At 30.0% G+C, this 27,566-nt stretch overlaps 3 protein-coding genes across 3 annotated transcripts; 1 reads left to right on the top strand and 2 right to left on the bottom strand.

Annotated features, from left to right (window-relative positions):
* Positions 1-442: 442 nt before the first annotated feature.
* On the bottom strand, positions 443-1,851 carry LOC125815697 (putative gamma-glutamylcyclotransferase At3g02910). Its single transcript, XM_049495235.1, has 2 exons — positions 1,431-1,851; positions 443-549 (listed from the first exon to the last, which is right to left on the bottom strand). The coding sequence occupies exons 1-2, from the start codon at positions 1,849-1,851 to the stop codon at positions 443-445; spliced, it is 528 nt and encodes a 175-aa protein (XP_049351192.1).
* A 597-nt stretch (positions 1,852-2,448) lies between these two features.
* Positions 2,449-4,248, bottom strand: LOC125815696 (F-box protein PP2-A13-like). Its single transcript, XM_049495234.1, has 3 exons — positions 3,913-4,248; positions 3,687-3,805; positions 2,449-2,911 (listed from the first exon to the last, which is right to left on the bottom strand). Exons 1-3 carry the CDS (start codon positions 4,237-4,239, stop codon positions 2,491-2,493), a joined length of 867 nt encoding a protein of 288 aa, XP_049351191.1. The 5' UTR covers positions 4,240-4,248; the 3' UTR covers positions 2,449-2,490.
* Positions 4,249-20,661: 16,413 nt separating this feature from the next.
* LOC125816115 (probable methyltransferase PMT15) lies at positions 20,662-25,201 on the top strand. The gene is made up of 6 exons (XM_049495707.1): positions 20,662-21,621; positions 23,150-23,360; positions 23,466-23,763; positions 24,075-24,467; positions 24,549-24,626; positions 24,702-25,201. The coding sequence occupies exons 1-6, from the start codon at positions 20,923-20,925 to the stop codon at positions 24,931-24,933; spliced, it is 1,911 nt and encodes a 636-aa protein (XP_049351664.1). The 5' UTR covers positions 20,662-20,922; the 3' UTR covers positions 24,934-25,201.
* Positions 25,202-27,566: the final 2,365 nt, after the last annotated feature.

The following is a 27,566-nucleotide window of genomic DNA, read 5'->3' as shown; positions in this document are numbered from 1 at the left end:
AGAAAAAGATTGATTAGTTTTTTATTCATACTTGTCCACCCAAGTATTGAGAGAGTTCGAATGTAAACTTGGGATCACTGTAGAAGACCATAGTTGTTGGTTGTCTTTTGAATTCGCTTGAAGGTATCTGCTCACACTTCAAGAGGTATTTATCGAATTAAATTCCAACAAGTTTATGTGTTCTAGCATAAACGGTATTGATTATCTATTGTTCATTTAAGCAGTTTAATTCTGATATGCTTCCGTTATACATATAATTTTCCAACAATATAATTATTAAAATATTATATTTATTAAAACAATACAACGACATAATAACCCTCCAAACATAGTGTAAGCATTTGCAATAGAAATATAGCAACAGTCACAGTGATACGTCATATAATGAAATATTATAAATTAATAATATTAGTAATAAAGAAAAGAAAAGATGATGACAATCTCAATCCCCATTGGTAATAAAATTTCTGATGTCTTGAAGAGATACATGATTGGAAGGTCTTTCTTCTTTCCTCTCATATTTATTACCTAATTCCATCAGGGGCGGATCTACATGGATCCAAGGGGTCATCCAAACCTCCTTCGTTGGAAAAATTACACGATATATATATAGAATCAATTTTTTGATTTATATGTATATACCAAGTGATGAACTCCCTGAACATAAGCTAAGGGCTTGGTTTAGTGGTACATGGGGTTCAAGAATTCGCAATATAAGTGTTGGGTTGCGGGTTCGACTCCCTGTAACGGCGTTTTTCCTCATATTTCAGTCGATTTTCATTTAATTTTCTAAATAAATGAAAATTTTGTTTTGTTTGAAAACATATTGAGATTTATACTATTTTATTAGATATTAAAAAATAAATTTATTTTTCATTTTTATAAAATTAAGTAAAACTTATAACGTTGTTTTCATAATTAAAATTAAAAATACATTCTCTCATACTCATTTTAAGTCAAACGTTTAATTTATATTTGACTAAGGAATAATATAATTATAAGTAAGATTAAATAAATAAGAATAATCATTTAAAATTTATAAATAAATACAATTGTCGCGATATTTTTCAATCTTGATAATTATTTTCTCGACGCGAATTTTATTGCTACAATATGATTGGATTTAGAAGTATTCCTTAGTTAGTTTCAAAAATTAAATAACGTTTATATACAACAATGACAGAGACAAGACCCATATAGTTATAAAAAATACATTCTCTCAAACTTATTTTAATGTTATGTCAAACATATACTTACTAGATTTTATTGTTTGTGTTGAGGTAGAATTGAATTATTTTTAGTTGCTTACATCTGATCCGACTCATTTATATTTGACCCGCCCCGCTTATATGGATACTAATAGCGTACTTACTTATCTTTTTGAACCCTCGATGAAAATTTTGTCTCCGCCACTGAATTCCATAGTGAACTCTTCAACCCCTTTTCTCCACACCTCTTCCACATCCCTTCACCAAAGCTCCTGTGCGCGAAGTGCGCCTCCGCCGCAACCGTCTCACCGCCGTCACCGGCGACTGTTACCGGCAGTCTCTCGTAGTGGCCTATCTCGATCCCTTCTAAATCATCCAGCGGGCCTAGCCCACCGCTATTCACCTTGTAGAGCTCGCCCCGGACCCGGTGACCCGATCCGCGGATGTTGATCAGGTATGGGATCCCGTAGGGTCCGCAAGCGAGCGGAAATGTCTCCACCGTCGTGTACTCGCCGACAAAGACGACATTGCCTCCGTCGATCAGATTTTCCATCAGGCTATGATTTGGGAATCCGCGCTTTAGGGTTCCGTACGTGAAAATCAACCGTGAATCGCTTTTGGTGTCTCCTTCTGTGATCGCCATCATCCCAAACTGATTTTCCAGTAAAGTGAAGAAACTTTATTGTGACTTTTTCACGTTACATTGCTACCAACAATTTATAGCCTCGTATCTGGAAAGTCCCATATTAGAAGGGATAAATTGCGCCCTTAATCAACAGTGTTAGATGTAAATAAATGTTATAATGGGAAAAGTAGGTGAAATTGAATTAAAATCTCTAAATTATTTATTTAATCGGTTAAAGTGTACTTTTCTTACTAAAAATATTGGAGTAGTATATTTTTTCTTTTTAAAAATATATTCTATTTCTAATAAAAAGAGTATTATTTTTGAAGAATCCTATCTTATCTTTGAACGAAGTCATTCTTGTCTAAATTGATGCAGAAAATTATATTGTAATTTGTAACGTAGTGATATACTTGGCTCTTCTGCTTTTTAGCTTATTCAATCTTTTTATATTTTGACTCATCTACTGTTTGATAAGAGAAAACTGAAAAGTATCATCATCTAAGCTCAAAATCAACTACTAGTATTGTCTATCATTTCGTGGACTAAGGTACAAAAAAATCTGAAGCTCTAGGTGCTAAATAGAAACGACTAGAAAGCAGAAGGGACTTGTGAGGAGAAAACGGAGTATATACAAAACTAATGGCTGTAAAGCAATCAACAAGAAGTTAATTGTTTAGCTAAGCTACTAGGGCATATTAACACAGAATCAACGCACAGACCACCTTTTGTATGTGTACAATCTATCTGTGTCAATGAATATTTCATCTTTGTTGGAACAGTGGCATCCTTAACAACAAAATCTCCTACATGGTGCTGCATCCAAGTTCCTAAATTGTCCAGATAACACCGGGATGTCACACGACAATCATCCCCTGTTGTTAACTGAAACTGGACAGGTTTTAAGTCCCAGCCGTGAACATGCTCATAGCTACAGCCACGACGTTTGTGCCTCTTTGTCGCCTTACCAAGCTGAAGTCTGAAGAAGAGGCTATATGTCCCTTCTGGGAATTGGAACTCGAGATCCCCATCGACTTCAAGCCACCAGATTTGTTGAAGATAAGCTACAGTTTGGAATCTACATGAAGAATGAGAGTATCAGTATAGAATCAGCTGCATAATTGAACTTCAAAAGTCTACATTACTGGACAAGGGAAAGAGCAAATAGATAACAAAATGTATGAAATGACTTCCTAAGCTAACAATTTAACAATACAGAAGTCTTCTTTTGGCTTACTTATTTCATACAACCACACAATTCCATATACTAATGAAATCAACCTATTCGAGGATTCACCCTCACATGTCAAAAGAAAGGAATGAAACGCGACAACACCCCCCTCCCTTGTTTTCTTTTTTCCCATAGGGCATTTGATTTTGTTACGATATCTCTTTAATTGGTCACCCCGATTGACCATCAGGCCAGCTCAACTTCGTGAATGCCCTGAAGGAGCTGCTCTCATTAGGATGAAATCTCGAGGATTCACTCACTAGGAACTTGATCACCAGGCACAACATCACTTGACCAATTTATACTTGATCTTAGCTTAATATGTGATCTTGCATTCTTAGAACTGTCAAAATCTCATTGTATCGATACAAAGACAGAGTTCAGATTAGGATGGAGTTACTATTTGAAATATGAAAAGGGTTTGATTCATTTCATAGTTCATACAATAGTATGGTAATGGTGGGTTGATTCATATAGAAAAGAGGATAAGTAATCCGCTATAACATGTTAAACTATCAGTAAATTTTGAAGTTTTTTCCTTTCATGTTAGGTGACTACTAGTCAATAACTCAGAAAAAACAAAACACTTGTTTGTAGTCATTTTTGTTGAGAAAAACCCCACCTTGATTCATCGGTCGGAATGTGATTCCAGTATCTGCGATCATCGATGCCGGTAATTGCCATTCCTTTAGATGAAATTGCCAAACAAACCCCTCCATTCTTCTTGTCAATCCATACTTGCTGTAACCAAAATTAAAAAAAAAAAAATCATCAATTCAAATCTCAAACTTGGCAGGGGAAGAGGTAATATAAAATGTTTAAAAAAAAAAGAAGAGAAAGAGATAGACCTTTGTGCCATCATCAAAGGACCTGGGAGAAGAAAGCTTAGCAAAAAGGTCCTTTTTACATAAGGCATCATCAACTTTGAGGGCAAGCAATTGTTGAAGAATATAGTTATAATTAGAGGGCAATTTGGGTTCCCAAATAAAATCAGCAGATGAAGCAGCATGAAACACCCTATTAATACGTGATAACTTGCAGATCTCAGGTGGATCAAGGTATGAAAGTAGAAGAGCAACACAAGCCTCTGGTATATCATCAAGCTTAGGCTTAAATGGCAGATAATTCAACCCATCATCACAATTTGTGTCAATGGAAGATACATTAGCACCCATATGATCAGAAAAAATCAAGAAACAGAGAAATGAAAAAAATGGTGGAGGTTGTTAGAGTCTCTCTCTATGTATTTATTTATGTCTGTATCTGGTGGAACAAGAAAACAAATTGTGGATTTTGATGTTTTTTAGAGAGAGAAAAAAAGGCTTTTTGACTGTTGGTATGACGAGGAGGAGGAGGAGAGACAAAGTATTCTTATCCACAACTATTTCAAACTAGGGGGTCGTTTGTTTATCGTTATTGATGTATTAAAATTAGCATAATTTTATATACTTATTTAGTTATGAAAGTGAAAATAATAGTACTGGTCATATAAAATCTAGCATAAATTATATAATATTTTCATGAAGTATAGCATTGCTAATATTTTATCCTCAAATGAAAAATATTTAAATTTTATATCAAACACTTATATCATTAATCTCTATATTACTAAAGTTTACGTTCTCCTCTCTATATTACTTGATCCTTGTTTATAAGGCATACCGATTAGAAGTATAATTTACTAAACTAACATTATTAATGATAATTTTGATTTTTAGATTTGATTAATTTCATTCATTTAATACTAAGGATAGTATAAGAAAAAGTAATAAACCCCTTTTAATTTGTTAAAATGAATCAGGAAAATGAAATATATGTTTTTTTTAATATAAGAGCCACATAAATAAAACGAAGGAGTACATAATTCTAACTAGCAATCAAATAATTTCTGAGGGGTTGTTTGATAGTTGATTAGGTTTATGCAAGTATTACTAATCTATGAATTTGTTATGAGAAATGAATGTATTATCTTATTAGGGGTTAGTTATTCATATATCATTTATTTCATTTTCTATTTTACATAAAAATTATAACTTAAATTTTCTCGTTACTTTATATATGTATTCTTTATGCGAGTTTCTAAACTATATATCATGCATGAATGATACGTTCTAACCAACTATTAAATATATTGTATTCCTTATACCAACTGTGATAGGTTATTTTGGTCTTTGTTAGATACTTGGCTTATCAGGTGTCCTTTGAATGGTCGTGAAGCTTTTGCCCAACAACTTGCCAAGTTGGCTTGAATTCCATAAGAGTACTTGTCAATTGACAAAATCAATTATTCCAAAGAAATTACTCTTCTGGATAATGCATATATGATACTCAAAAAAGTGTCATCGATGATCACTTCGAGCAAGAATTACAAGTCTGAATTGAATAATTATATTATCAGTTTTGTTCAATTTCATTTTGTGCTAGTTGTGAGGGTCTACTTTTTTTTTAATCTCGTACAAAACTTGATCCAAAGTTAGTAGATAATTAATTTCAAAAAGTGTTAGAATATAATTGTTACTAGTCATTGTCTTAAAAAAAATATTATGTCAATTAAATTATTATCGTTAAAAATAATTTTGATGTAATGATATTTTATATATTATACCTCATATATTCATCTTTAAGCCAATGAACCAACATTTGTTAATAAAACTGTATTCACTAAATAATTTCACTATTAGTTAATTACTTTTGAAAATATAATTTCGCTATTATAATCCAAATATAACTTATACACGATGCCATACATTCTTAGTTATGCTTATCTTTATCAATCCATTGATATGAATGTTTACTTTTCGATCCATTATAGTGTTTACCCGAAATAACAAACTTTTGAGAAAAGAAAGAACAAAATGATCAACCAAAATTACTAAATTCTTAGGTAGGACATCGACATTATATCCAAATCAATAAAATCATTCTTATGCTGGCAGGTTAGCTATCAATTAATTAATATGTTTATGTGGTCCATCTTTCTTTTTCACCATTGCACTTTTGTTTCCACAAGGAAAACCATTAACTATTAATCAACATTAGAAAAATTAAAAGTGTCCACCAATCACTCTCCTAACCACAAATTTTAATATTAAACTAATGGAAAAGCAAGAAAATAATAGTATTCTAGTAACTACTAATAAAGTTAGGTTGGACACTCCCCCCTTGTGCAACTTGTTTGTGTCGTATATATGCTAAAAATCAGAATCTTGAAAGGTAATTTTAATTCAATAGAAGACAATTAGATATAAATAGCAAAATCCACTAGCACTTTACATGTGGAATTGAGTCAGCAAATAGATATAGGCCACAAATGGCTTTTCACTAACACGTATATATTCCCTTCGTTTTAATCAAGAAATTGAATTTCTTGCTCCGTTACAATTTGAATAGAAAAAAATATTATTTCAGATATCTCATACATAAAAATAAATTATAATGTTGATTTGTTTGTAAGGTGAATATAAGCAGAAGAAGAAAGAACAAAGAAACTTCTAAAAAAAATTCATGGTTGTACATCTGTTTAAGAATGATGTTTTTTCTAACATTTATCCATGTGATGCTTACAAGAATACATAGCTGTCCATGTCCTAATTATTACACTTGGTTTTACTTTATTTAGTAACCATTGCTGATCTTCTCGTTTTCATATTGATAAGTAGGATTAAAAACAGCAAATCAATGCAGTGAATTAATTAACAGATATATATGTTGCGACTTGTTACTATAAATAAAACGATTCAATAAAGATCTTACTCCCATATGAGTTAGGCAAGTTGAATTATGATATATATTCTTAGTTCATATTTTTAATCCCATTATTTCAGTCAAAGTATTTTGAATGGACTAAATAACTCTTTTTTTTTTTTTATAAATTCAAGTCATTTTGATTTGTCAACTTTAATCCAATCTACCTATTTGACATCTCTACATGTAAAAATAGTCCCTTGCTAAAATGTGAAAGCAAGCTACTTATAATAAATCTATGTGATTTGTCGATCCGTTTTTGGACCTGCATATACCAAAAACTTAACACGTCGATAGTCTATAATCAAAAGTCTATTTTCACACAAAAAATGGTCGAATTTTTCGTGTTTTAAGTAGCCCTTTATTTGGACCATGAAGCAATTCTAAAATTTCCACTTCCATATATAGTCATCCCTAGTCATTTGCACAAATATAGTGTATTTGTGGAGGACCGATATGTACGTATCTTTTTTGTTTTCTAATCTGTGTTTAGAGTTTGTATTAGAGCTTTCACAAAATTCGAATCGTGCATTACAGGGTCCCTTCGAGGTGGCACTACCAACTGAATTTTCTTCAGACCCAAGACTCAAATCCGAGACCTCTGATTAATGGTGAAGCAATCCCACTGCACCACAATTCATGTTGGTGATATGTACATACCATTGCAAAAAAAATAAATTAGTTTCTGATTAATAACTTTTTAGCGGCTATTCCACAATATTTTGATTGATAGGGTAAGAAAGAAAAAATTAGTACTAGTATTTACACATGAAAAAATTAAAGCTTTTTAGCATTTGAACAAAAAATTGTTTTGAAGCATACATTTTTCTAATGAACTAATTTTGTGGAAAACAAATAGGATTTATTGATTCGCGGTTGAAAAAAAAAATTAAAAAATAAAATCTTGATTGAGTTAGTTGCTTCATGAGATAGTACTCAACCAAGTATGACCACTAATTTGTCACAGAGCCAGTAATTGTTTCTCATATGACGGATGGTGAATTGTCATGACTCATGACCTATGGCCGTACGCAGCACATTATATACACAGGTATAATATGTCACCATACTATATTATATATTCAATCTGATGATTTTATTTTTTTGGGGAGGATTCATTAACTAGATCAACGAAGCATTGTCAATCAAGTTGACAACCCTTAATTCGAAATTTAATCTTTTCACTAAAACAGTTGAATTAGCTGATGTTTTCCAAACGCCATATTGGACCATGAAGCAACGACTAGTAGTTTTCCTACCAAAATACGTACTTGCCGTACACAAAAATTATACATGTTCATTGATTACTGTTAAATTAGGTCTTGGGCCTAACTTACACCCCAAAAGGGGCTCAAAGGGAGGAGGATTGTTCAAGCCTTATAAGGAGTCCACCCATCTCATTAACCACCGATGTGGGACTTTTTTCATTCTTTAACACCCCACCTCATGCCCAGTGCTTAGCATCTAGTGCGTGACAATTTTATTTTTGGGGGCCCCAACATCGGGTGAGACGGGCCCTGCTCTGATATCATCTTAAATTAGGTCTTGGGCTTAACTCACACCCCAAAAACTAGCTCAAAGGGAGGAGGATTGCCCAAGCCTTATAAGGAGTCCACCCATCTCATTAACCACCGATGTGGACTTTTGTCATTCTTTAACAATTACATTATATATATATATATATATATATATATATATATATATATATATATATATATATATATATATGTCGATTATTTAAATTTAATTAATTTTTCTGTAGAAACGTTGTTGTGTAATGGACAAGTCGAGAGAAAAGGCAAATTCTTTAGATGGTTGGGCTGGGCGGCTGGCCCAGTGGTCATTTCCAATCAAGAATGTTAGACAGGCCATACTGGATACATTCTGATCACATTTTCCTCTTCTAGTTATATAGCAAAAACCGGTATTTTCCCTCTAGGAAAAACCTTCGAGGTCAAAAGTTAAAAGTGTTGCTCAATAGAAAAAAGTTGTTATACTTGAAGTTTCGCAGGTAGAAGGACAAACATGATAAGAAATTTAAGATCGTTCATTTTCAAGGTCATTCTTGTAATTCATGTATGAGAAAAATTGAATTATCTGTTGATCTTTGCTAGTTGTCCAATTTTCATAAGGCAACAAAGTCAAAACATTGAAGTTTGTTCATGCTCTATCTTATGAAGAAATTGAATGCTTAAATATTTACTATATAAAAAATTGGCCATAATTTGACCTGAATGGTAAAAGGACATGTTCACATTATAAACTAGTTTATTTTTGGATAATTTTGCCCTTTAACTTAAATATTGAATGTTTCTTCAATTATGTTTCCAATACATTGAAAATGATTAATGAGATTAATTATTGATGATTTCATAATTAAACATGAGAAAGAAACCACAAAGTTAACCAAAGAAAACATAAGTCTCACCCACTCTTCTTACTTGAAATTTTCAAGATCTAAAAAAAAAATTAAAAATATGACAGTAGTAGTAAAAAAAATAAATATATATACTATAATTTTTTCAATTTCTAAATTTCCTCCTTTCTACTTATTTTTTTTTTTTAAAATTTATTTTTCATTTCTTATTTCTTAATGATAAAAAAAAGTACAAAAGAGGAGTAAAGTGTAGGCTATCTATTTTAGTTTATAATTTCTAATCGTGGAAAGATAAATTATATCTAAATTTAAATATTAAAAATATATTTCTATAATACTCAAAATTAAAAATATGAAATTCATCAAGTTGGCAAAACAATTACTCTTATTTATTTAAAGGAGTTGTTACGCATGAATTTTCTAGAAAAAAGTTAAATGATAAAAATATATTTTATCCGATTACACTTAGAATGTATGTGAGTGAAATATGAAGAAAACTGAAATTACCATCATGTTTCCTCCATTATGTGATTGTTTTCATATCCTCGAACGTATATGAATCACATCATACACAAATAAAGACTCATTAAATTAATATTTATTTATTTTAGTACTAGAGACGTATACAAATATTTTTTGGAAAAAGATGTTGATGGTTTTTCATTGAAAAATTCTAATAACTAGGAAAGGATATAGAAAGTTCTTTATGATTTCAAAATAAGCTTTTATAAAAGAAATAAATAAAAAAAAAAAAAAAAAACATCTTCATAATTTTCATATGATAATGGCAACACAAATTTGTTAAACATGAACTAGATCAAGGTTTCATCACATATATATTTTTCTTTATTAGTATTATTTGTTGTTTTATATAAAAAAATGTTTGTTATTAAATGATATGTTAAAATATTAAGTATACATAGTTGTAGTCACAATATTTTTTTTTGCTCTCAAATTAATATATTTTTTAAAACTGATTAAGATTTTTTAAAATTAAGTAATTTTATTGTATTTATTAAATGAATAAATTTAAATTACCTATTTAAATAATTATTTAAATTCAATTTTAAATATTTTTTGAAATATAATGTAAAATAGTTCAATAATAACAGTCAAAATTCAAAATACTTTAGAATCAGTAGATATCGACACAATAAAGAAATACTAAAAATCATATGGTTCATAAGTGTCGATCCTATTTCACAACAACCCAAGATAGTTACACATTAATGTTGTAGTTTTGATATTTATTAATTATTATGTTTTAAAAAATTAAACCACATATTTAAATCTTATGTTTTAAAAAATTAAATTACGTATTTAAAACTACATATTTAAAAAATTAAACTACATCTTTATTATTATGTTTGAAAAATTAAATTACGTAGTTCTATAATGTGTTGATTTTTATCAATTCTAAGCTATTTTGAGTTTTAATTATCGCTATTGAAATATTTTTCAAATTATATTTAAAAACATATTTTTATGTATATTATTAACATGTATTTTAATTGTCTCCTTCGGTAGAAAATTCTATATTAAATGAAAATAATTTTTAAAAAATGTATATCCTAATGGGAAAATCGTTTTGGCTAGAATTGTAAAAGGACATGTTCACACTATAAATTAGTTTATTTTTGGACATTTTTTTGCCATAATTAATGTGTTATTCGTGGCATAGTCATAAATGTCTTATTATCAATTATTTTTTAGAAACATCTAATTTCCAAAATAACATTTTTTTTTCTCTTGAAAAACATGCATTATATATATAGACTAATCTATTTAGTTGATTATATTTAAAGAAAAATTCAACTGAAATTTTTTGAATCTACGGTTAATTACTATATTTTACTAAATTTGTATTACAAAATAATTAAGTATAATCTTAAGTAGACAAGATAGTCATTTGTAGTTATTATTAATGAGAAATTTAATTGTCTTCTTCAATAATGAGATTTATTTTAAGCGAATTTTTCAAAGGTATGCATTGGTACCTTATGAACATTTTTGTAAGGTACAATTCAAATTTTTTTTTAACTAAAACGTACAATTTTTTTTTATTAACTGAACAATATTCTTTTTAAAAATAAATCGAATGAACTATACACATACACAAAAATATTTTATTTTTATTAGATGAAAAAAATATTCAGATAATGATAAACAAATAAATCCACAAATAAGACGTTTAAGACTGAATTTAATGATTGAAATAAAAAGGTTTTTAAAAATATCACATGTGACAAATATCAAATATATTACTGAACTTTGTGAGAAGTATCACATTAAAGGAAGTTTCTAAAAGGGAAAATTACGCGGAAAAGCAAATATATACTAGTTAATTAGCTAATATAGCTCTAGTTTGAATTGATTACGCCTCACAACTTAATTTTAGCTTTAATTACGTCACTTGTTCTCTTTTATACATATACAAATACAAGTTATACACATAAATATACAATTATATGATATATATACAAATAAAATTAGTCTCTCTCCACTCTCTGACCTTTCTCGCTCGTCTCTCTCCTCTCTCTCCCAATCTCGCTTGCCTCTCTCCTCCCTCTCCCAATATCTCTCGCCAGATATACAAATACATATGTTTATCAGTTATATATATACAATTATCTGAAATATATATACATATACAGTTCGTCTCTCTCCCCTATCTGCCCTCTCTCGCTCGCCTCTCTCCTCCCTCTCCCAATCTCGCTCGGCAGATATACAAAAATACATATGTATATTAGTTACATATATACATATGGAGTGTAATTAAACTATTTTTGAGGGGCTATATGCAAAAGTTCCCCTTTCTAAAATTACCTTGAATGTAATTAACTTATTTATAGCATTACATCATATTTTCACTATAAAATATTTTTAAAAAAATTGTAACACGAAAGATTACTTTTCTTATTTTTTAATACATAAAATTCATCTAACTATTAAATTTATCACACGAAACTTATCTTTCTATATTTAACACATAAAAGTACAAACTTTATTAAAAAAAGATTTGTTATATCTATAAAGAATAATCTTTAAAGTTTATATAAAAAAATATTTTATTCATTTTTTAAAATATAATTATGAAATATAGCATTCAAATCAGTATATTAGTGAAGAAAAAATAAATCAAATCATATTATTTTTTAATATTGATGATAGTGTATTAAATATACTATAATGAAGATAAATACAGAAATTTAAAAAGTCTATAATATCCTATTTATTTTAAAATAAAATGATCTTTTTTCTATTTTTTAATTAAAAGATACTAAAGTTAAAAGGGTAAAAATATTCAAAAAATAAAATTGGCATATTTTGGCCCTTTTTGCCCACGTTAATATATGAGAAGTAATTTATATTTAAATTAATTATTTTTTTAAGTTGGTGGCAGCATGTTGCAGTTTTATTGGGAAGTGGGACTTTGTTCACTTTTTTTTCTCCTCTTTTCTCATATGCACGTTTTCTTTGATTGGTGAATATTTATTGATAATGTAAACATTTATATCATTCTTCTTCATCCTTTTAAACAAAAGTGTTAAAAGTTGATGTTATATCTTCTCTAGAAGATTTGCATGTCTTCACTTTTTATATTGTTAATTTTTTTTTTTGGTTTTTTAATTTTTCAAGTTGAAAGTTTTTATATTTGGGCGAAAATTAAGGAGATAGTAATTGATTGTGGGTATCAATTGTCATGGTTAAGAAAAATATTCCTAGAATTATTCCTAAAAAAAGAGATTCTGATTTTGATTTTGTTGAATCACCATCCAAAACTTCAAATTTTAGTCATGCAAGTTCTTCGTGGTATCCGATTCGTAGTAGTAAGGATAATTTTAAAGGTAAACAATGTGAATTGGTTGGTGTTGTTGATAAAAAAAAATTCATAAAAGAGTTATTTCAGTTGATGTTGCTAGAAGGAGAAGGATTATAGAAAGTAATGAATCGTCTAACTTTGAATATTTTTTACTTGTGTAATGCTGAGCATTTTAATTTCCAAGTGCAAACCTCATTTACACACGGAAGGAAGATTATGGAATGTATACAATTTTTTAGTGAATGAATACACATATATGTATACATGAATTTTTGTATACATGATTGTTCATTCAAATGATAAAAACTCATTCATGTGATAAAAGATTATTCGATTCAGTGTATATATTTTTAGTGAATGAATACACGAATATGTATACATGAATGCATTGTATACATGATTGTTCATTCACGTGATAAAAAGCCAATCATGTGATAAAAGATAATTTAGTTAACTGTTTACCTATTAATCTAATAATGAAATCCAAAGGAATTGATGAAAGTATCGACATTTAGATGGGTTGAAATTATTTTGAATCAATCAAAATCAATATTTGTTGTAATAGCCACCCCTTATGTTGAATAAACAAAATAATTTTTACTATCCCATTCTTCGCTATGATGAATCAAAACTATCAAAGATGTCATCTATTTTTCTCTGTTTGTTGTTGAAGTGCGTTCATTTTTTTGGATACACTGATTTTGAATTGGTGAATTTCATGGAAAATGAATGACCATCTTTATCAATACAAGAGTTAAATATATCCATGAAATTTTTTTTACGTCTCCTTAATTTATGCTAATAATTAACTGCTGGTTTCATAATGGAGGGGAAAATGCCTATTAATATGCCGAATTAATTTTAGGACAATTTGTGCTAATACTTTATTTGTCTATTTAATGCTTATTAATGCTGGGCTATATGTTGCTAATAGTTATTAGCAGTTGTCTATATATGTCATTTCCTCTTAATTTTGCGGCTTTCACTTGACTTTATCAAATAATTATTCAACCAAAGTACAATGGACCACTAACTTATCACGGAGTAATTAAAAGTTGTTTTTTTGGTCTTAGTCCAATTCAATTCAGCCTTTGAAAATTACATGACTTCATAATGAATATCACACTTGGGAAAGACCTAAGTCGTTTAATCATTATACTTTGTGGAATTAATTTGAAAATTTCTTATTCACCATTAAATGCATTATTTTCCTGACATTATTATCTTGGAATATACATCATCATTTCATTCGATTCAACTTTTTTAAGGTTTTGCACATTCTATAAAAAAATATATTTAATTATCTTAATCATAAGAGTATTTGTCCCATCACCAATATTTATCTATACCATTTCAAAATAGCTTTAGATATACGGTATTAAAGTTTTATATGACTGAATTCAAACCATAGAAAACTTCAAACATCGCATGTCTAAATTTATTTCGAAAGGAGAGACTTATAATTTTTTACACACTATAAATATAACTTAAATGATGATTCCAAAATCGGACATTTGTGCACTTCAGATAATAAATTGTCTTGGAATAAGCCAAAGTTTGCGAGAGGCAGAGAGCAAAGCCTAGATGATTAATTCAAATAAAATTTTGTCCCAGAACACCCATGGCCTATATATAAAATAATAAAATGTATTCTCTCAATCTAATATTTGATTTATTAACATATGTAATTAAAACAAACTGACGTAATATAACTAAGAATTTTATTCAAATAAACAACAATTTTAAGAGAAAATCTAAAATGAGACACATTAAAATATGAGGTAATTTACTAAATGAACTTTGCACATCTTCTTTAGAAAAAAAGTATGTACACACAATAGATTTAACACCCCCTATCATGAGGGTGAATTTCAAAGTATTTTTTACTATCCTGAACTATTCTTCAGAGACTAGTTTTAATAAAGAAAACAAGATTCACGAGTTATTTTGGGATAATTGGATCCTACACCCTCAATTCAATGTTTTGAATTCAATCTCTGAATAATGTAAAAAATCCTAGTTGGAGCACCGCCCCCAGAAATGGACGTTGCAATGCAAGGATCCAAATTTAGTCAGGCTCAATATCAATATCGAACATAAGGAAAAATAAAATAAAATTGTGAACAATATTATTTTAATCTAATCTATACTCCCTCTGTCCCTAGTTATTTTTCCACTCTTCCTTTTTTAGTTGTCCCTAATTATTTGTCTATTTTGACAAATCAAGAAAGGACAAATTTTTTTACCTTGTATACCCTTAATTAATTACTTTGAAAAAGGTAGAATTTCTTGAAGATCTTAAGTTTTAATCATCCACTTCATAATTAACAGGGGTAAAATGGTAAATTTACTATGTCAATAATTATTTTCTTAATAGGTGTGTCAATTCAAAAGTGGACAAGTAATTAGGGACATATGGAGTATTAAGGATCATAAATGACTACTTCGCCCTCGATTTGATATTCGAAAATATATTCTAATTTCTATAATGGATAGAATATAATTAGTAACAAGATTAATCCTTAGTCCATAAATATGATGACGTTTTGTCTTTTAGAGCTTAATTAGACCACTGATGATAGAGTAGTTATCTTTCATTATCTTCCTGAATAATTATATGAAAATTGTACATGTCAATGAAGTTGACATTAAGAAATTAAGGTTCCACAGGTTTTCCTTCTTAATTATTCTGTTCTAAAGACTAATTATTAGAGGAATTCTAGAGCCAATTATGCAATCTACCAATAGAAGAAATTTTTTGGTATTATCTTACATTTTCCCATAAAAATTATAAGGGATCTTTATTGAAATAGCAGGCTAGGATTACTTTTTACTTTTTCTAGCTGTTATATATTATACTACTGTATATAATGAAGATATAGGTGAATCATCTAAAATCATATTTGTAATTGTTTAAGAACAAATAAAATTGTTATTTTGGAAAATAAAAAAGAAATGAAACTAGTTGAGTTTGATGAGATGCATGCAGTGACAATTCATGTGGACTTGTAGCCGAATCAACTAACCACATGGTAGTTGGTACAATTTTCTACTTCAAGTGACATCTACTTTGAAATTTGTATCCCCTCCCATAATTCAAATGTGAAAGATTTTATGTGTTCGGTAAGAAGGAAAATGTGTTTCTAAAAAAATAATACTAATATTTTTCCAAAAAAATAAGTGATGCTTTTTACTTATAATTTTCTAATTGTAATGCTTATTGCTTGCTAATAAACAATAGAAGATATTGTGCAGGTTTTCTTTTATACATAATCTATAGTAGTAGTATTTTTTAGTTTAAAAAAGAATGAATTTTTCCTTTTTTTAATTAACTCTTTAATTTCAATTTTCGCATTTTTAATATTACAAGATTAATGAACATTTTGGTGCACTTAACATATCTATAATTTATAAACACAAAATTCAAAAGTTTTTATTTATTTCTCTAAACTTTGTGTCAGATTAAAATAGACGGAACAAATGAAAACACACAGAGTGTTAGGGTGGTTTTGTACCTTTGAACAAATTTTAAGACCGTATGATATTTGCTCTGATTACTTACATCGGTTAACACCGAAATTAATTCTAATACATCTTGTACACCTACATTTTTACACTAAAAATAAATAAAAGAGTACCTGTTAATAATGAAACAAATAAAAGCCCTTAGTAAAACGTCAAAAGTTTAAAGTTTTTTTAAAATCCAGTAGACAAATTACTTTAATGGATGACTAAAAATAATATAAAATTTAATAAGAGGCATAAGGTGAAAGAGAGGAATCAAGTTTAAACAATTAAGCTGAAGTCAACCACACACCAAGTCATGACATGCAGACAGTGCATGTTTCTCTGCACCTTAATAAACAATTAAGTAGTCCTAACATAATCGAGTTGTGGTGCACTACTAACATAATTGAGTTGAGGTGCACTAGTGAGAGTGCGTCACTTTTAATTAGAGGTCTTGAGTTCAAGCCTTTGGTATGAAAAAAAATTATGTTGGAAGTGCCACCTCCAAATGGACCTTGCAGTGCACAATCCGAATTTAATCGCGATTCCAGTGTAGGCTCCAGACATCGAGTGATAAACCAAAAGAAAAAAAAGTAATAGTAGAGTACTAACATAAACACAATTATTTCACTTTGTTTAATTTATTAAAATTGGGTTCATTATTATTGATTCATTTATTTATTATTTCATGAAAATATGATTCGCTCAATTCACCATATTTGAGTTCATCGTTATTGATTCGTTCATTTATTATTTCAGCCTATTTAAGTTCATAAAAAAAACTGAGATTATATAAAATAATTCTATTAGATACTAAAAAGTCATTTTAAAAAATAAAAATAAAAATTTAAAATTTGCTAAGTTATGACTCCTTTTTAGTTATAGCCATTTCAACTCAAGTAATTATGACCTATCTATTTATTAACTCATTTTATTTTGACTCACTAAAATTTAGTTCCGTCTATTCGATAACCCATTAAAAACATAGTCATGGGATGGGATTGGGGATTAAAATAGAGGAGAAAGGTGCATGGCTTTGCAACGTGGACCTTCATGCACAGCCACTACTTGTTTCATTGCTATCAAACTCATCATCGGACTACTTCACCATAATCAATCATTTGAAGTTAAGTGTATTTTCCCTTTATTTCAATTTATGACATAATATGTGGATCAATATAGAATTTAAAAAAGAAAAATAATTTTTGGAATTTATATTTTTGAATATATGATGTTATTTGTGCGACTATAAGAAGTATTATTAAAATAAAAGATATATTATTTTAATTTTTTTTTTTTTTTTAAAAAAGTAAAAATAATTTTTTTAAGAAGAGACTTGTAAAATTAAGTGTCATATAATATGAAGAAATACTTAAACCAGAATAAAGCACCACTTGTCATGAGATTCGAAAGCTCCAGACTACTATTTTGGCCATTGGAAGTTGAAACTTGGAATTATTCCGATTATAAAAATGACAAATAAAACTCATATTTAATCACAGACATTTTTTTTCACGCGTTAGACAGCGCGTGATTTTGACAAGAAAAAGAAAATAATACGTAGATTGATCTTTTTATGGTGATTTAATGATTTACTTATTTATTTTTATTAATGCGATAACTCAAATTATAGAATTTCGGCTGTTTTTTTTATTTTTTATAAAAGAAATGTGCACAAATTTGCAGAAAATACAGTTAATATTTTTGAGGTTTTGATATTTTGATGTTTGAAGTCTGAGTCAAGGCTTTTGAATTTATAGGGAATGAAAAAGTGAGATGAAGAGAAACAATTCAAAAATACGTTTTGTTTATGCAATTCAAAATGTGGCATTGTTCATTTTTCGTTCATACCATAAAATTTCAATAATCTTCCACATGAACGGGGATGACTACACAATGAAAATGTGCTTAAGAAATTGATTCACAATCAATTACATCTGAATGAGTAGACTTTCTTTTAATTTTTTTTTAGTAAATAATATTGAATAGTCGATTCATCGATAAATCTAGTATTTTTTACCATCAAACTTATATATACATATATATATATATATATATATATATATATATATATATATATATATATATATATCACAATTAAACAATTTAACGTTCTTAAATTTTTATTATTGTGTTAATTTCAATCAGGAACACCGCCTTATTCATAAGTGCACAAAGATTAGGCGTACGCACATAGAAATGTACTTCAAATTAGGTTTGGATATGAACTTAATTTGGAAAAAAGTTAGAATTTTCATGAGTGAAAAATAATTTTACTTTAAAAATTGATCAAATCACATTTTCAAATTTGACATTCATCTTAATTTTTTTTTAAATCAATATAATATACAATCAAATGTTGTTTTTTCAAAAATAAAAAGAAATACTAAAAAAAATTGTACGTAGGAAAGTTTGAGATTAGATTATTGCAGTTATTACTGCTACTATTTACTGGTCAGAGTAAATCTGATCGTGGTGAATTTATAGTACTGCCATTTCTGGAAAAATACTTTAATTCCTACTGTACTAACAGTAACAAGTTCATTCCTACCAAGAGAAAGAAAAAGTAACAAGTTTATTTATAAGTACTTATTTTTAGAATTGTTTGACAAAAAAAAAGTGATTTCGTGCTTATTATTTGGGTGGATATCATTTAAATTTCAAATTTACTTTATAAGTTTAATTAATTCTTTCTCCAATTTCAAAATAAACATTTTCCTTCATCTATCTTAAACAATGTCAATTATATCTCCAATTATTTTCTATGTATCGTTTATAATGTTTAAATTTGCATAATATCTCTAACATAATCTGTACAACTTAAATCTACACGAGTTGAGAAAATATTGCACTTACGAGCATGCTTAGTTTGGGTTCTTTTACTTTTGATTAAATTTGTCTCATGAAAACAAGACCAATGTTTAAATAGTTTTTATTTCACTCTATATCAGTATTTGTATTGGAATCCTACTAAATTTGAATGTGCGCATTGAATGGCCTATTTCTTATCGGAGGGGGATGTGCCACTCCCGACCTAATTTTTTTTCTATTGCAAAGAAATTTAAGCATAAGACATCTACTTACCATCTAAAGTGGAACTTCCAAACACGAATCCAAATCTATCAACGCATTGGGTGAAAGCTTAAAAAAAAAGTGTAACAGGTACCTTGCGTACGAGAGCAAAAGCAAAAACAAACATGAGAATAATAAAATTTGTATTTTAAACTCATGTTGAAGTATATATCTGGCGGAAAAAGGAAGGCATAAAACTTTTTAAATCGGGCCACATATATAATTTAAATATCTCTTTCTGCTCGAATTCTATTACGTCAAATTAATTCTTCTTTTGTCCATTTGTTTTTGTTTTAATTTCTCACACAGATATTTGTATAATTTTAAGTACTACAAATAAAGGGTGTGTTTAGTAGTATCACTGAATAAATATTTTCTTGGGAACATAATTATCTGCGGATTAAGAGAGCTATATTTCAACTTTGACATTTTTACGATGAATTTAAGTTTATCAAGTCAATAAGTATCAAATATCAAATATCAAATAATAACATAATAAATTTTTATCGTCATTTATGAAAAAAAAACAATGTAAGCAATTTGAAAAATAAATATATACTCTCTCTGTTTACTTTTACTTGTTTAAAATAGATTTTTTTTTAATTTTTACTTGTCACTTTTAACATATAAAAAAAAGACAATAATTTATTTTCAATGTTTTTCCTCAACATTAAATACTTATTTTTCAAATCATTTTGTCAGACATCTTTTAATAGAGAATAATTTGGTAAAATATCTGTCATTAATTATTTTTTTAATGAATATATCAAGTCAAATTGTGACAAGTAAAAGTAAATAGAGTGAGTAGCATAAACAAGATTTATGTTGTTAGATCACTTATAAAATGAAGCAAATAGTAATAGATCAAATTACATTACACTATATAAGGATAATATTTTTAATATAACTTAATTTTTTTTTTTTATTACTAAATAGAATTGAGAATTATGGAAAAAAGTAATTAATAAATGGGAAAAAATCCGAAACTCCAAATTCTTACCAAAAATAAAAATAAAAATAAATTCTTACATTTGAACCCACACACACTCATCCATAAATATACTCCCCCTTCCTTGTGGCCTTTTCGTCTTCTTCATTTCCCTCTTTTCTTCAATCAATTTTACTCACGAGGGAGCGTCGGCGCGTAAGCGCGTCACCCAATCCCCCCACCCCTCAGCCCATTCCTTCAAATAACTCATCACCTTCTCCAAGAAATTCCATTCAGCACACAAAAACAGAGAGCTAATTTCAAAGTTCATCAACTTAATTTTTCTTGCTCTGTTTTTCGATTTTGAATTTTGTTTGCTCTGTATTTTTTTTTTTTTTTGTGTGGCAATGGCGATATTAGCCAAATTGTCACACTCCCTTACATCGATTATCAAGAAAACTAATCTTTACTACGTGGCTGCAACAATTGTTCTCTGTTGCACTTTCTATGTAATCGGACTTTGGCCGCAAGGTGGTGATGTAACCAGCCGTCAATTATCCTCAACCGCCTCCATTTTACCCACCTTCCCATGCAACCCATCAATCAAAAACACAAATCCCAATTACGGTTCATCGATTTCCATCGACTTCACCGCCCACCACACCGCTGATGACCTTGTACCACTCTCATCATCGGCGCGTGTAAACCACTACCCATCGTGTAACCCGGAATTGTCCGAATACACCCCGTGTGAAGACTCGAAGAGATCATTGAATTTCGATAGGAACATGCTTGTTTACAGAGAAAGGCATTGTCCAGAGAAGAATGAGTTATTGAAGTGCAGAATTCCGGCGCCGTTTGGGTATAAACCGCCGTTCCGATGGCCGCAAAGTCGTGACTCGGTTTGGTATGCGAATGTTCCGCATAAACATCTTACGGTTGAGAAAGCCGGACAGAATTGGGTCCGGTTTAAGGGTGACCGGTTTACCTTCCCCGGCGGCGGCACCATGTTTCCACGTGGCGCTGATGCTTATATTGATGATATCGGAAAATTGATCAAGCTTAAAGATGGTTCCATTAGAACCGCCATTGATACCGGTTGCGGGGTAAGTTTTATTACATTTGTAAATTCATTTGGAATTTTCCTAGTTTTATGTTGACTTACTTTCTGGTAGTATTTACATAGAAAAAAACAAAATAATCTTCAAAAAAATATTTAATTTTTTTAACAATAATGCTAGCAAATGAAATAGTGTTTTTGGTACATATGATTCATCATAAATTGATAAGTTTTACGGTAATAATATCTAAATGTGGTTGATAATATGGTGAAACTACATTTCCTTGTTAAATTTTTTTTTTGTCAATCAAATACAAAATGACTTACATTTAGGTATTTCTTATGGAAATTTACATTCGATTTTTAAAATGTATTGCATAAATTGGGTTTCATGGTATAGTCTCGATAAGTAGTTTATTGAGTACATTTCTTTTTGAAGCTTTGACTTTTCAAGAAAAGAAATACTAGAATTAGGTAAGTTGATGGCAATGCACATGGGTTTTCAAACGTATTGGCTTAGAAGTTGTCAAAAACTACATACTTTCATTTTAAAAGAAAATATAATGAATTTCATAAATTTGACTTTGTTATTTTTTCCAATTAAACTTTAGTGGATGCTTCATATATAATAGAAGTCCAAGATAGTCTTCCCAACTGTCCTAGTCTTGGTGAACATAATTATCTGGTACATGTTGCTGGTGGGAACTTACATGTATTTCGTGGAATTAGTCGAGTGGTCTTGACACCACGATTCATTTTATTTTTTTAAAAAACAGAGGTCCTAGATAGTTGGTTGAAGGTGGGTTGGTAGTGGTTGAACAAGATGATGACTAGAAATACATTAAGTGTGGGATTTTCATTCCTAGAGTTGAAATTATTGGTCTTACTGTAAAAAGGTTGGTAGTAAATTGGTTTACTTGATTTGAAAAGAGAAAAAAGAGCTAAGTAGTTTGTTTTTAGTAAACTTAGTGGAGTCCACAATTGGTTGAAACCCAAAATGTGTGTTTCCTTCAATTGTACTAGAAGAATATGTTTTATTGATTTGCCAAAATAGAAAAAGCACAAATTAATCACTTGTAGATTAACTTGCGATGAAAGAATTAGTTATTATGGCTTTCACATTTATAGTGTAATCCCAAATTGTTTTAGTTTTTCCGATATAAGCATTCTTTGGACCAAGCCTTAATTGCAATTTTATTGAAATTAACAAGCTAATTATAGAAGTTGCATTGTGCTTATTTCATTAAAAGTGGTCCACAAATAACTTTATTCTTGACTGAGCTGGTTGAACTGAATTCTCAAATGATCCAAATTTTGAGCAAAAGTTTTTACTAACATTACAAGTCCATGCTAATAAAATTTGAACAATCAATGGGAGGATCCACAATTTAATGGGGGTGTATCGGTATACCAGGGGTGGAGCTAGGGGACGCGAGGGGGTCATGTGAAAAAGATTAAATTGTATATACAACGTCAAAATTGAATCCTTTAAGTTTTTCCGTTTGTTTACTATTTTCAATATCTTCTGTTTTTCTTAACCATATGAGCTATAATTTTACCTTACGCAACTTCAGGTTGCTAGTTGGGGGGCTTACTTGCTTTCCAGAGACATCCTTCCAATTTCCTTTGCACCTAAAGATACACATGAAGCTCAAGTTCAATTTGCCCTCGAGCGAGGAGTTCCAGCATTGATTGGCATATTAGCTACTAATCGGCTACCTTATCCTGCAAGGGCATTCGATATGGCACATTGTTCTCGCTGTCTCATCCCTTGGGGAAAATATGGTAATCCCAAATGACATACCTTTGCCTTTTCTACTCCTTCTTCATGAAGGAACATCAATCTTTTTAATTAGTATTTTACTTTTTTATTCATTTGATGTGGTGCAGATGGTCTATATTTAATTGAGGTTGATCGAATTTTACGTCCTGGTGGATACTGGATTCTCTCTGGACCACCCGTTAACTGGCAAGGTCACTGGAGGGGCTGGAACAGAACAGCTGACGATTTGAAAGCAGAGCAAGATCAAATTGAGAATGTTGCAAGAAGCCTATGCTGGAAGAAAGTAACCCAGAGAGGTGACCTAGCAATTTGGCAGAAGCCTACTAATCATGTGCATTGCAAAATTAACCGAAAGGTCTTCAGGAAGCCACCCTTTTGCCAGGAACAAGATCCCGACAAAGCATGGTAATATTCTACTACTCGAATGATTATAATTCAACCAAGGTTAGACTTTAGGAGACTCCACATTCCTGCATCACATCCCACAGGACGCGTTGTTCTTTCGTATATGAATTTCTTGAACAAAGTTTCTAAAAGAGACCTTTAGCTGCATAGACCTTTCAAAGTACCAAACTATTCGACACACTTAAGTGTAGAAAGTTACCATACCTGATAAAAAAATGTCCAACTTAATGAAATCAAAACTATGCTCCACAAATGAAGAAGAATAAATTAGTATTCCTTAAATGTGTTTATTGATAACTTTAATCCTCCAGGTACACCAAGATAGATTCTTGTTTGAGTCCACTTCCTGAAGTGTCTAGCGTTAAAGATGTCGCTGGAGGGCCGCTGGCGAATTGGCCAGAAAGATTAACTACGGTCCCTCCTAGGATTGCTAGTTCTAGTATAGAGGGAGTTACTGCAGAGGGGTTCTCTGAAGATACAGAATTGTGGAAGAAGAGAGTCGCCCACTACAAGGCATTGGACAGTCAATTAGCAGAACGTGGAAGGTACCGTAACATACTTGACATGAATGCTTGGCTGGGAGGATTTGCAGCTGCACTTGTTGATGATCCAGTTTGGGTCATGAACATCGTCCCCACTGAGGCTGAAGTCAATACTCTTGGAGTTATCTTTGAACGTGGTTTAATTGGAACATACCAAAGCTGGTAAAGCCTACTGCTCCTGTATAAAGTTCATTTTTGCTGTTGCTTTCCTAATTGTGACTGATGAATGCTGTTTTCGTTTAGGTGTGAGGCAATGTCAACATATCCAAGAACTTACGACTTCATACATGCTGATTCGGTCTTCACCCTATACCAGGACAGGTAATTAACGTTTGGAAGGTTCACATTTCTGGAGGAATGTTTCTTGAATGTATGATTCACATTTATGTATTGCAGATGTGAAATGGAAGATATATTATTGGAAATAGATAGAGTATTAAGGCCACAAGGCAGTGCAATAATCCGAGATGATGTGGATGTTTTGGTAAACGTGAAGAGCATATTAGACGGATTACAATGGGAAAGCAGGATGGTTGATCACGAAGGCGGTCCTCATGTTAGAGAAAAGCTTCTAATTGCAACTAAACTGTATTGGACAGCACCAGCACCTGGTCAAGATAAACAATGAGTATTCTATACTGTGGCTAGGACCAATTCTTTACTTACTTTTGTTGATAAGTTTTTTGTTTGTTCTATGATTTTTCATTAACCTCTCTATCTTTTGGATTCAAAATAAACAAGTGGATATTGAGGTTTTTCCCTGAGATTTTGAATCTTACATACTGTGAAATGCAAAATTTGGTATAGAAACCAGATTTTAGATGATATTAGTGTTTAAATGACTCTAGATTGTTTTCTTCTACAGTAAATCAATTGGAATCTAATCTTAGAATTGTACAATTTGAATTTACCACATTTTAGTGGATGAATTATTGTCTTATCTTTTTTCTCTGTGTGTGTTTTATCGTGATATGTTTGGAACAAAATTAAGTTAATATTTCTATTTAGCTAATTGTATTGTTAGTCCGTAACTGTTTAGTTTTCTTATTATGATCTGAATTTTGGTTTGAGTTGTATATATCACGTAAAAGTTATTCAGTTTCGCAGAAGCTTTGTGTCCAACAAGTCAAACTTAATATGTATTATTAGGATTGTTTTATTTGTTGAGTTTGAGACTTGGTTAGAAAGTTTTAAAACCATTTAATATTATCTTGTAAATATTCGTGTTAGCATTTTAAATTAGAATTAGAATTTATAAAAATGATAAGATTATATATTTTTTAAAGTGGATTGGGCCACTTCAAACAACAATCCACACAGTAATGAATTGGGCTGACTATTTTATAGTCCATCAAAATGATGAGTCAATCTAACCTGACGCATCAAATTTTAAAGTTTGTATGGACTAAGCACATCCCATTCCATATTGACAGCTCTACGTGAGAACCTTAGCTTATCAATTTTACAGTGACCAAATAAGGGCATAATTCATGTCCAATGAAAATTTAATAACCAAATAATGGAGCAACCATTACTTATAGCTCAAAAAACATAGAAGAATACAATAATCCACACATCAATGACATGACATATAATTAATTTACTGAAATGAATTTGTTCTTTATTCCTTGGCTCTATTTTGAAATGGGAAATGTCAAAGCCCAAACATTAATTTATCCAACATTATGGATTTTGCAATATCCTCATGTCCATTTCAGAGATAGACTTTCAAGTCCAATCCATAACTTTAACAACACAAATAATATCTCCTTATTTCAAGCTTTGACCTGCAACTATCCTTTTTCCTTTGGGGCTCATGCCATCATTTAAATTTTGCCCTCGATTTAAAAAAATGCTAAACTAATTTTTTCTCTATAATTGGGAACACAATCTTGACGAGTCGTCATGATTTCCTATTTGAAATTGGGCAAGTCTTGCCTTAACATCCAAATCCTAACGAATCGTTAGGATCTGGTTGAAATATGCGACTCATTAGAATTTATGGGTGAAATACTAACTATTATCATAACTTACGCAAAAGTTTACCGACAAATTTTTGCTTCTTATCCCATACCAGGATATAGTAAAAAGTATGATCTATTCTCGAACTGCGGAAGAACTATGGAAAGAGTTAGAATAGAGGTATATATGAACAAACCGGTGGACTAAAATGTTCCCATTTGCATAGAGAGCTTAACAACATCTCTCAAGGGACTTGATGTTGTTGGATTATAATTTAAATATGGAATCATATTTTTAGGATAAGAATTATTTTAAATAGTCGCCCATCCTCTGATTAAATGAAATGTAGTCGAAAGATATTATATAATATATATAGTCGGCAGACAATTGGTAGTTCGATTTCATAGATGCTTTTTTGGTTTGGTCCTCCTATTTATTTATTGTATGACACGATGAACCAACTTTTAGACCTTGAGCTCTTAAATGTTTGTGCTGCTCAATTATTTCCCTTAGATTAGGCAAAGCGTTGTCTTAAAGACTTTTTACTATTTGCCAAATCAATTATATCAAAATGTCAAATATTACATATTGAAATATTGTATCAAAGTGGAAATTTGTTGTATATAGTAATTAATATAGTAGTATATGAGGGCTATTTTAGTTCGGTCCTAATTTTTTTTTTAATCCTAATTAATGGTGCCGCAACATTTGAACAATGCGTAAGAGAGATATTAAGCCTTGCTAGCTAGCCATGTGAGAGGATTGGTTGAGAAATGTGACACCTACACTTTAATTTCGTTTTTTCAAGTTGTTTTGGCTAGTATTTCATTTCTTTTTTTCAAGGAAACCTAGAACATAGTTTAAATATCCGCCAAAACCAAAGTATGTACCTACTACTTTTAGCACAAACTAAGATAACCTTAATATTAGGATATACCCTTATCATATTATTTAAAAGTTGTTTATTGAATTGTGAGCTAGTAATCGAGAAATAAGGCAAGTGCCATACTATGTTATTAAAGGTAAGTGACATGCTATATTATATCTACAATAACGGGTGGGGTTCCGGGGATTTCTCACCCGATCCTGTAATTATATTAAAAGTTAAAACTCATAAGTAAGTAAATGGATGTTTGATTCCATGGCAAGGAAGATACCCTGAAGAGGTGCTGCGCTTTTTTTTTTCTTTTACATAAGTAATCATTCAATAAAATATTATACTTCTTTATATTTGTTCGATTGTTACAACAACAACAACATAATAATAATAATTTATTTTATTAGAAATTTATACAAAGG

This window comes from Solanum verrucosum, unplaced genomic scaffold, assembly GCF_900185275.1.
Source record: "Solanum verrucosum unplaced genomic scaffold, falcon-dt-bn FXZP01000261.1, whole genome shotgun sequence".
NCBI lineage: Eukaryota > Viridiplantae > Streptophyta > Magnoliopsida > Solanales > Solanaceae > Solanum > Solanum verrucosum.
Note: the sequence above shows the minus strand (reverse complement) of the source record. Positions and strands in the feature narration are given on the sequence as shown.

Coding starts and splice junctions, on each gene's coding strand:
- LOC125815697 (XM_049495235.1), bottom strand. CDS start 1,851: ATGGCGATCACAGAAGGAGACACCAAAAGCGATTCACGGTTGATTTTC. Junction 550..1,430: donor TGGAGAAAAGGGGTTGAAGA/GTTCACTATGGA, acceptor GGATCCATGTAG/ATCCGCCCCTGATGGAATTA.
- LOC125815696 (XM_049495234.1), bottom strand. CDS start 4,239: ATGGGTGCTAATGTATCTTCCATTGACACAAATTGTGATGATGGGTTG. Junction 3,806..3,912: donor CCTTTGATGATGGCACAAAG/GTCTATCTCTTT, acceptor TTTTGGTTACAG/CAAGTATGGATTGACAAGAA. Junction 2,912..3,686: donor ATTCCGACCGATGAATCAAG/GTGGGGTTTTTC, acceptor TTCTTCATGTAG/ATTCCAAACTGTAGCTTATC.
- LOC125816115 (XM_049495707.1), top strand. CDS start 20,923: ATGGCGATATTAGCCAAATTGTCACACTCCCTTACATCGATTATCAAG. Junction 23,764..24,074: donor CAAGATCCCGACAAAGCATG/GTAATATTCTAC, acceptor TTAATCCTCCAG/GTACACCAAGATAGATTCTT. Junction 24,468..24,548: donor ATTGGAACATACCAAAGCTG/GTAAAGCCTACT, acceptor GTTTTCGTTTAG/GTGTGAGGCAATGTCAACAT.